The following is a 10,950-nucleotide window of genomic DNA, read 5'->3' as shown; positions in this document are numbered from 1 at the left end:
TAAATTCATCAACATTGAAATAAATGTATTATTAAAATAATATTTAACTGTTATCAAAACTTAGTGCAACTGTAGAAGCTTGCTCTGTTGTCTCACTGAAAGACAAAGGGTCGCAGCTCTCACTATGTGATGTTGCTTGGTAAAATGTAAATGTAACCTTTTGCTAAGAAAGTCCTCTCAACATCACTGATGTGTAGGAGATCTAGTATTCAGCCATGTTTAATGGCATGTATATCAGTGTATTAGAGTCATTACTTTATGCATTCTTTGTAAAGCATGAAAAAGGTGTACCTTGGAATCCGTGCTGAAGTTCTCTGCTGCTAGAAGTCCAGATCTGTCTCTCCTCCTCTGGTCCAGCCTGTCTGGATCACCTTGAGGACACTTTGAACAAACAGATGTAAAGTTACATGCGTGGGTTACAGACTTCTTTACATGCAAACAAATGTTTATCTTCTTTTAAAAACAGGTCATAATCTTATTGTTATACTTAAGAAATGGCTGGATATCACAGTCCTTATACTGTATCAGTTTGATTGAGTATTATTGTGTAGGTCCTTTTTATTTTACTGTTACTTTGGATGAGGTTTTCATGAGTCAGTCAAATTAATTTGTTTTCATGCCATATTCATATGCATCACACACGTAAGGGTTAGACACAAACCTATTGAACAAATGCAATGCAATGGATAAGCTTAATTTCCACTGAAGTCACAGATAACGTTATATATCATATTTAAACAAATCATTTCCTTGTCACTAAAGCATTGACTACGCTATTCATCGTCCTTAAATGCAGGAATTAAGTTACATGTTCCGTTGTACAGCCACGATAAGGCTGTTTCTCAAGTGTGATGATAATACAATTAAAAGAGGCATTGGTAATAATATTAAAAACAACAATGTTTGGGTCGTTCGTCGGATAGGCGGTTAGCTGCAATAAATAACTCCAGTTCAACAAACCATATTACAATATCTAAGGGAGCGTTATTATCTTGAAATGTGACGTTCATATTTTAAAGATACACATATTTCATTGTGAGGTTGATTTAATATACACTAAGCCTCTCTTCAACAATACGTTGACGTTAGCTAGTCTATTTTATGCTATAGTAGAGCATAGCGAATTTAAATGAACCTTAACAATGCATACAGTAACCTAAATAGCAAACTAACTATCTAACGTACAAGGATGACCTTATTTAGCAACCTCGCACAGAAGCCTTTTGGTATACAGTAGCATCCCACTTAATGTTTTACACTCTTGGATGCTACGCATAGCATCGTTAGCACAGATGGAGCTACGATTGCTCAAATGCTACCCCAACTCTAAACATTCATTAACGTTAGCTTAATAAAAACACCAGTAACATAACATAAAGTACGCAGGGTTGACTTACCGAAGAAACTGCATTCATGGACGGTCTGTTTCAACCGCAGATAAATCCTATATTTGCATGACGAATAGTCCACCAGGAACCAACACAACAAACACGGCAGAGTTCAAGTAGTGTTCTCCTCATGAGCTGAGCCGCTGTAGCATCACGGAGCTCACGGAGCTAGCAGAGAGGAGCTAGGAGCAGCAGTCCCGTTGTCATGAAGGGGGAATCTAACTATATACAGAATATGTTTTTGTAGATCCAGGCTAGAAACATGTTCATTTTTTAAGTTGGACATTTTAACAAAGGGTCTACGGGAATTGCTCCCATCTGCATCCATCGCCTACAGTTTGCAGCATTGGGCTTCACCGCACTGTCCCGGGGTTTGCCGCTTGGCTCTGATAGGCCAGAAGTCGGTTTGATTGCATTAGGGCTCGATTGCTTATCCTGTCTGAGTAGCCCGGATGAGGCTGCATCGCAATTTTTGACGTCGAATTTTACACACCGAATTTTTTTACATCGAATTTTAAACACCGAAATATTTGACGTCGAATTTTTTTCACTTGAATTTTTGGGATCTGAATTTGAACATTCAAATTGTTTTAACTTGAATTTTTACATTTTTATTTCACATAGATAAATTCGGAGCAAAACAAATTCAGATTCATAATTTTCAAAGTAATTATTTTCAATGCTATAAATTCGGTGTCTAATTAAATTCAAATACTTCTGTCTCTTGTTTGCTTCCATACTGTTACAACTGTCCTTGGACAGTTGTAGCACATGCCAGGCACGGTTGTAACATGTTAATAACGGTTACCTTTTTTCACACTACATGACAACAAATAGGGAAAGCTGTCAAATTCTAAGGCAACAAGATTTGAATGGGGTTTCACACATCCTCCAACAAACAATGAAGAATGAACAGGATAACAGATAACACATACAGCATCATCTTCTGTGAAGGATTAAACTGTTCTCTGAGAGGTGCTTCTACCTTAATTATGTGGACCTACCTCCTTTGAGCTGAGACCATAATATAAATCAGCTGTCTCCATCAGGTAGTCTCTCAAAAGCATCTCCTGCTCTGTTGAGAACACCTTCTTTGGCGTCCAGTAGCCTATTGGGGGTGTTTGTGATCCCTGACTCTCCAACCTCAGCCTCTTTTTATGGAACAGGGTGACATGGCGGCATATATCCAGGGACTTTGCCACTTCCCTGAATGATTTGCCCTTCTCAACTTCATTTGAGGCCCTCTGCAGCAGAGCAAGTGGCACTCCCCGTCTGTCTTCCTCTTTCTGACATTTGGCATACTGTAAACACACACACACACTTTAGGCCTACTGTACAGTATTATTTTCTGTTTATTTTTTACAGGGATAATGCACACCAATCAACAATACAACTGTATGCTTGAATGAATAATTGATCATTCAAGCAAATGAGCCATCATTGTAAATGTGCCATGTTACAACCGTCCCAGGACCACCAGTCTTGCTTTCACCCCCTGTGAACCTGCCTGATTGCTAGCTTGACCCATATTTAGCTAGTTATATTTGTAGCTTACAATAAAACAGTGATTCTAATAATACTAGTTTGGATTCCTAGACATTTGAACTCAAGACAGTATCCAAAAAATACATCATATAATTGTAGTTAATATTTTACCTCAGAAACACACTTTTGCTGATATCTTACGCAAGAAATTCAAACGTGGCTCCTTTTTTTTCTCAGCGATCTTACCATCTAACTACGCATGTGCAGAGTGAGTTTCATCACTCTAGCTTGTTTGTGATTGGAGATATTGAAGGTGTTACAACCGACCCGTGTTGCAACTGTCCCTGGTCTCCCCCTAGTTCAAATATGTTAAGTTATTATCTCCAACTATGTGGGACCGCCCCTATACTGGGCAGCTCACTCCTTTAAACAGAGGGAATTGACTGCAGTCGACAGAAGTGAGCGCAGGAGACAAGATGGGATACCTCCCAGATCTTTCCATCGAGACCTGGACTTTAATAGTAATTGTCTTAACCCTAATCGTAATGTAAGTTTTTATGTATAGTTTGCCACTATTTTTCTTCTGAAAGTTGATGTAGGCTATTTCAGACAAATTGAGTCGAATACAAATCGAAAGCTGGACATATTTTGTAAATGTCACAATGTTATGTTGCTAAAATAATTTTGCTGTGAAGTCTTGCAGTTTAGGTGCGTTCACACCTGCCTTGTATAGTCCGGTTGAATCGAACCCTGGTGCGTTTAGCCGCTTGGTGCGGTTCGGTTGGGTCGGTGTGAACACAATCCGAGACCTCACTGCGGTCAAGCCAGCCTCCACTCTGGAAAACCTAGTCAGCCCGCACGTGATATTGCGGTGCGCGAATATCCTATGCATTACGGTAGAGTCCTGTAAACACTGCCTCTGTGTTTAGATGAGAATAAAACAAAAACTGTCCAGTATCAAAGACTCATTTCACTTCAGGGTGATAGCAGGACATCCCATCTAGTGACTTAGAAAAAATCAGGACATTCCGATGTACAGTTTCAAAATAAAAGACCTTTGAAGTCTCATATATGAGCTATCATCAATTCAGGATAATAAAATAAAAAGAAGTAGCTATCTAAAAGGCACAAGGCCCTTGAGGCAAAATAGGCAATGATGAAGGTTTAACAATTCATTTGATGTAGACAGTTGTACTTAAGTGTTGTATCAAAGAAACATATATTTGTTGCAAGTTTATTTAAGAATAGGAAGTGAACATATCCTAAAAATATATCTAATTGTGTAGGACATAAGGCGTGTGAGTGGCTTCGGAAAAACAGTCTATGCTTGGCATCCATTATTATTAATTGTATGTTAGTTTCAGCTCATTGAAGATAGTGCATTCTAGGAACTAGAAGGACTCCACACCCACTTTTTTCAAGAATTCAAAGGCTTTATTTTCATGTGTACAAAATTACACAAAGAAAAACATTTCTAAAGCAATAACCCTCTACAACTCTTCATCCCTGGCAGAGCAGATAACTCCCAGCACCATACTTTGTTTGATCCGTCTGCTACATTGTACTTACATCGTGCATCGTGCATCTCTACATCAGATTGTCCTGATTTTTTCTGAGTGACTACATGGGGTGTCCTGCTACCAGCCTGGAGTTAAATGATTTTTTGATACGGGACAGTTTTTGTTTTATTCTCATCTAAAAACAGGGATGATAGCTCATACAATAGAGATTTCAAAGGTCTTTTATTTTGAAACTCTACATCAGAATGTCCTGATTAGATGGGGTGTCCTGCTATCACCCTGGAGTGAGATGAGTCTTTGATACTGGACAGTTTTTTGTTTTATTCTCATCTAAACACAGAGGCAGTGTTTCCAGGATTCTACCGTAATGCATAGGATATTCACGCACCGCAATATCACGTGCGGGCTGGCTTGACTAGGTTTTCCCGAGTGGAGGCTGGCTTGACCGCAGTGAGACCTCTTAAGTGAACTAAACAACCGGACTCTGGTCCGCTAAAATAGGTGGTCTCGGAGCGCTTGCTTGCGAACTCTGGAGCGGTTCATCATGGTGTGAACGCAGTCCGCACCAAAACATAGGAAGCGTAGTATTTAGCTACGTGTCACAAGAACGCGGATATCTTCAAAAATCTTTAGCGAAAGAGTCTTTCAAGACATCCGCGGTTGTTTAGTTAAAGAGTGAAGCAGAATGAATGAAGTGTTGAACAGTGTCGTGTAATGTAAACATGTAATGTAAATGATCCGTCAGCTATAGGCCTACATAAAAGTAAGAACACCTGTCGTCGGTGAAACGCCCCTCCTTACTGCAGAACGGCTCTCATTATATGTGTTATAATGTTTTTTAACGGACGTTGTCTGATTATATAATCATATGCGCGGGCCACTAGAGTCTGTTGATCTCCAGATTAACAGCTGCATGAGAATAACCTGCCGAAAGTGCCGATGCTCCATGGCGGAGGCTCCGGTAGAAATTGCCGGGATTTGCGTTTTTACCCCCTTAATGTCTGACCAATGGTTGAACAGCATTTCCGTGCACATGACTTGTGTTTAAAGTGTATAATCCGTTTGAGTTTTTCCCGTGTGTCCTTTCTCTTTTGAGCTGCTCTTGTGCTTTGGTTTGCTGTACATTATAAATGCAAGCTATTACATTTTGTATAATGCTACCGAACTTGATGCTGCCTGCTGCTAGCTACAGTACAGTACAGGTTGATTAAACGGTTCGCTCGTCACGCAAGGTATCACATGACATGAAAGGGAGCAAGGTCATTGGACAGACAAATTACAAATTAATTTAGGTTGCTTGGTTACTTTGAACACTGCATGAACCGGTCAATGCCAAAAAACCGGCTGCACCGTCGATAGTTACGCCACTGGGAGGGATTCTCAACTGAGCCGAAAATGCGGCGCCCCCCAGGCAATTGCATAATTTTACATTCTTGCTTTTTAGGATTTAATCTTTAGAATATACTGCTATTCTTTACTGTTTAATTATAAGTTAAGAAAGAGCACAAGCTAAAAAGCTTCATTCAGATAAATACAAAAATAATTAACAATCTGAATACATGTTATTGCTGGTAGAGTTTAAATATTGCATTAAAAAAACATTCTTGTTCATGGTATTCAGCTAACAATGTTCAGTTTAAACTACATAATGTCACAGTGGATATGTAAGTACAGTTTGCAATGCAAGTCCATATTCTTTATCAAGAACATACTTTGGCTACTTGTTTATTTTCCTTTTACTGATGATACAACTGAAAACACAAGGCAATATGAAAGAAGAATGGACTTGTTCTCTGTTTTTTAATCATGCTTTTAATCCTCAGATATGGATATGCTCCATATGGCCTTTTCAAGAAACTAGGCATCCGTGGACCCAAACCTATGCCCTTTATTGGGACCTTTTTGGGGTACACAAAGGTGAGACGCATTCAAATGTGTGATCTAAGCTTACACTCCTCTTATAATAGTTTTGACTTCTCTATTCCTTAGGGCATTCACAATTTCGACACAGAATGCTATCAGAAATATGGAAAGATGTGGGGGTAAGTGTGTGTACAAGAATACTCTTATCTCTTAACTCTTATTGTTATTATCTTAACATACATAGCAAAGCTCCAGGCTGTAACTGGCTCGCCACAATATCTGTCATTTAATTTGAAGGTTGTACGATGGCAGGCAGCCAATAATCGCTACGATGGACACAGCTATGATCAAAGCAGTCTTGGTTAAGGAGTGTTATTCTGTCTTCACTAACAGACGGGTAAGGAGCAAAGCACACTGTTCCCAGTGATTCCCAAGTTAAGACCTCAATACTAATCAAATGTACACCACAATGTAAATAAGGCATTATGTGTTTGTTTGTTTGTTTGTTTGTTTGTTTGTGTCTGTATATGTGTGTGTGGGGTGGGGGTTGGCTTTAGGATCTGGGCCTAAATGGACCCTTACGTGATGCCGTACCAGTGGTAGAAGATGAACAATGGAAGAGGATTCGCAGTGTACTCTCACCGTCATTCACCAGCGGTCGCCTGAAAGAGGTTAAAAAGCACACTGCACCTTTAAAATATTTGTAATGAGCATTTGTACATTATTTACACCAGTTGATCATTATGGTATGAAAAGCATTCATTATTTATTTATTTATTTTATTTTCACAGATGTATCCGATAATGTTGCAGCACTCAGGTAATCTGATCCAGAGCCTTCACAAGAAAGTAGAGGCAGAAGAAGTCCTAGATGTTAAAGAGTGAGTACTTTTTTGATGAGATTTGGGCAATGACTTTTCATCTTTTTCATCTAAAGTCTTTTAAGAGGATTTTTTTTTATTGTGCTATTCATTATTCAAGGGAACAACATTTCTTAAAAGAAACATTTGCATGCGTTAACCTTTGGCTTGTTCCAACGTTTGTATGTTGGCCTTTCTTTGTAGTGTATTTGGACCATACAGTATGGATGTTGTGACCAGCACTGCCTTCAGTGTGGACATTGATTCCATCAACAATCCCTCTGATCCTTTTGTATCAAACATAAAGAGAATGGTCAAGTTCAACTTCCTGAATCCCTTGCTTGTGCTTATCGGTATGTCAAAGTTATGCTGTACAACCTGACTGTCTAACTCGACCTCTTAAACCCAAAATTAACTGTCTTTTGAACTATGATTCTTTTCAGTTCTGTTTCCATTCTTGAGAGGAATTTTTGAAAAGATGGATGTGTCATTCTTCCCTGCTGAAGTGACAAGGTTCTTCTACAACTTTCTAGCATCTATCAAATCAGACCGGAATAATAAAGAACATAAGGTATGTACAATTGATTGATGTTGATTTTTGTCCATTTTTGATATGTTGTGTTCATACCTTTCCCTTGAAACACAAACTGGAGAATCAATATAGGATTTCTACTTTCTACTTTGCCTTGCAGAATCGAGTGGATTTCATGCAGTTGATGGTGGACTCTCAAAGTTCAAAGAACAAAGACGATGCAAGCCCCAACAAAGGTAGAGAAATAAATCATATTTAATTTTCTCTGTAGTCGCGGCTAAAGGGTCACTTTCTTTAAAAAAAAGAAAAATCCCTTGGTTAAAAATAGAGTTTTTAACATTGTCTATATGCTATAAGACATAACATGAGATAGATAAGCAGTTAACACCATGGCTGAGGTGTTTATCAGGAATGTTTGAATATGTTAATCATGTTTTTTTTGTTTTACAGGACTGACTGATCACGAGATCCTGTCCCAGGCAATGACATTCATCTTTGCTGGCTATGAAACCAGTAGCAGCACACTTGGATTTGTAGCCTACACCCTGGCAACACACCCTGAAATTCAAAAGATCTTGCAAGAGGAGATTGATGAAACCTTACCAGAAAAGGTTACTAGAGAGTTTTTTTTACTGTATCTATATTTGTATTTAATCAGCAACTGATCATGTGCTACCAACTACTTTATACTCCAGGATCGGCCAACCTATGAAGCAGCGATGCAGATGGAATACCTGGAGATGGTGATTAATGAGGCGATGAGGCTGTACCCTATTGCTAATCGATTAGAGAGAATGGCAAAGTCCTCCGTGGAGATTAACGGTGTGACCATCCCTAAAGGAACTGTCATAATGGTGCCAATTTACACTCTACACCGTGACCCTGATCTGTGGTCTGAGCCTGAGGCTTTCAAACCTGAAAGGTACTATACTAGATTGATGGCAGACTAAGGTACATTTTTACCTGAATTTAGTCATTCGGCTAATCAACTTAAGATGTTTGTTCATTCTTTTTTAGGTTCAGCAAAGAGAACAAAGCCAACATAGATCCATATGCCTTCCTGCCCTTTGGAGCAGGGCCAAGGAACTGTATTGGCATGCGATTTGCTCTCTTGATGATGAAGTTGGCTCTGATAGAGATACTTCAGAACTTCAGCTTTGTCACTTGCAAGGAGACAGTTGTAAGGAAACATTTTCAGTGTGTGTTGTCAATAGTGAAGGTTTTTATGTAAGGTTGGGTGCAATCATGTTTGAGCTTTTACAGGGGTTCATTTTGGTCACATTTCTTGTTTTCCTAGATTCCAATGGAGCTGGGAGTTGATGAATTGACTACCCCCAAGAATCCCATCAAACTGAAGCTGGTGCCCAGAGCAACTGTTGCCGATTCTCCCTCAAGCTAACTTTTCGATTATCTGCAACAGCTTGCTATCTCTCTTTTTCAAACCAATCTACAGCTTAACATTTTATTAATAATCAAATTAAAGGACACCATTTATTGTCAGAACACCATGTAAACTTGGCTCAAAAAGCTTGGTTCTACTTAAAAAAACATTGCATATGTTTTCGTGCTTTTGATTTACTCAAATAACTTAATTTTTCTCTATGTATTTTGACTAAATATATCCTTCTTTGTTATCTTTTTTAAAATCTTGAATATAAAAGATTAACATTTTTTGTAATCACCAGTACTATTCTTAACACACATGCTACATAATTGTATGGCAATTTGTTATCACTATATATGCTAATACTGTAAAAATAGTTTTATAACATGATCAAGTTCTATGTAACAGTGGAACGTATACATCTCAAAATTATAAAAGAAAAAAACTACATTACAATTGTATTTTATCTCAAAAACGCCATGTAGAGAGTTTAAATATGCTCAAATATCCAGTTTTGCTTGTTTCCATGTTGTTGGATTATGGCTATGCTATTTTATCTGCTTTTCGAGGTTGGAGTGGAGAGTTTATCACAGAGTGCACCTGAGTAGGCTTTACTTATTGCAGCAAATAATGACCTCATTCTCCATCCCTTTCAATCATGGCTTTGCTCATATAACTTATATGTTGTAATCACATCTCATTTGTACTTTTGTTTTCATTTATCTAATAAAAGTTCTTAAACTCATTTGGTAATCTGCTATTTTAGGCAAACTAAGCCTTTATTTTGGAAATATAATAATATAATTCATAACTCACATGGGTCTTTTTTCTGCATGGTACTTTTGATTCTTCTTACCTTTGCAGAATAATCATTTTACTTAACTAATGTTTTGAATTCAGGACTTGTACTTGTACTCAAGTGTTTTGACACCTTAGACTATTTTTACTTTATTACCAGATCTGGATACTTCTTTACTGAACAGTTATTTAAAGATCATTGCAATTTGTGCTGCCTTGATATCAGCAGTATAGGAAACATTAAAAGCCAGTGAAGTACCTGTAGGTGAAAGGGTACTCTCACATGATGATAAACGATGACAGGTGAAAGATAAAACACAAGCAGAGGCACATAGCACATAAAAACGGTCTTGCAGTGCTTTACATCATTCAAATGATGATAGACATTCATAGGGAACATGAGGCTGAACTTTGACGGAAATACCCTTTTCAGAGTCTCAAGGGTAGGTACCAGCAGTCTCTTACTTACACACTGTCGTGGGAATATTTCAGCAACAATGACTTTGCACAATTTAGAGCAGATCGCTTAAGAAAAACATCTTGTCTATCAGGTTCCTTCTTTTCAATAAGACCCGGTCTAAAAATGGTAGTAACAAAATAAGTGAACATTGACTCTTCTTTGACAACCCTCTCCCTATCCTATTTCACTAAATAATTGGCGTTGTTTTAAATGTCAGGACATGCTTCCAAGGGCTGAACATGACCTGACACTCCCATATTGTTGGACAATACCAGCACACTATTTGAAAACAGGGTTTTAATGTGGGACTTCACAGCATTTCTGGCCCACACATGGACATACATCAACTTAAATAAAACTTTAGAACTTTATTATTATTATTAAACTTTAGGTGTGAATAGAGCATAGCCTACTGTAGGCTTGGAGACATCAGGTGGTGTTTGGTTGTAAATGCTGTAATTTGGACGTTAGGGGGCGTTAAAACACTGAGAGACGATGCAAGTCCTCTCTCCTCACACGAGGCGTCCATATTTAGGGGAATTTTAAGAAATAACCTGAAATAACCTAAATCCTAGTAGTAATTTAACGGATTGTCTGTGTGCAGGAGCATTCGTTATATTCATTTATAATCAATTGAATATGTTGAATATGTAGCTTTTGA

General features: G+C 38.2%; 1 protein-coding gene across 1 annotated transcript; it reads left to right on the top strand.

Moving 5' to 3' along the window:
- The first annotated feature begins 3,254 nt into the window (after positions 1 to 3,254).
- LOC117540686 (cytochrome P450 3A30-like) lies at positions 3,255 to 9,776 on the top strand. Its single transcript, XM_034207461.1, has 13 exons — positions 3,255 to 3,420; positions 6,217 to 6,310; positions 6,383 to 6,435; positions 6,554 to 6,653; positions 6,814 to 6,927; positions 7,048 to 7,136; positions 7,320 to 7,468; positions 7,559 to 7,686; positions 7,808 to 7,883; positions 8,098 to 8,258; positions 8,343 to 8,569; positions 8,665 to 8,827; positions 8,945 to 9,776. Exons 1-13 carry the CDS (start codon positions 3,350 to 3,352, stop codon positions 9,044 to 9,046), a joined length of 1,527 nt encoding a protein of 508 aa, XP_034063352.1. The 5' UTR covers positions 3,255 to 3,349; the 3' UTR covers positions 9,047 to 9,776.
- The last annotated feature ends 1,174 nt before the right edge of the window (positions 9,777 to 10,950 follow it).

The sequence above is a fragment of the Gymnodraco acuticeps genome, unplaced genomic scaffold (genome assembly GCF_902827175.1).
Source record: "Gymnodraco acuticeps unplaced genomic scaffold, fGymAcu1.1, whole genome shotgun sequence".
NCBI lineage: Eukaryota > Metazoa > Chordata > Actinopteri > Perciformes > Bathydraconidae > Gymnodraco > Gymnodraco acuticeps.
The sequence above is the reverse complement of the archived record's forward strand: the minus strand, read 5'-3'. Positions and strand labels throughout refer to the sequence as shown.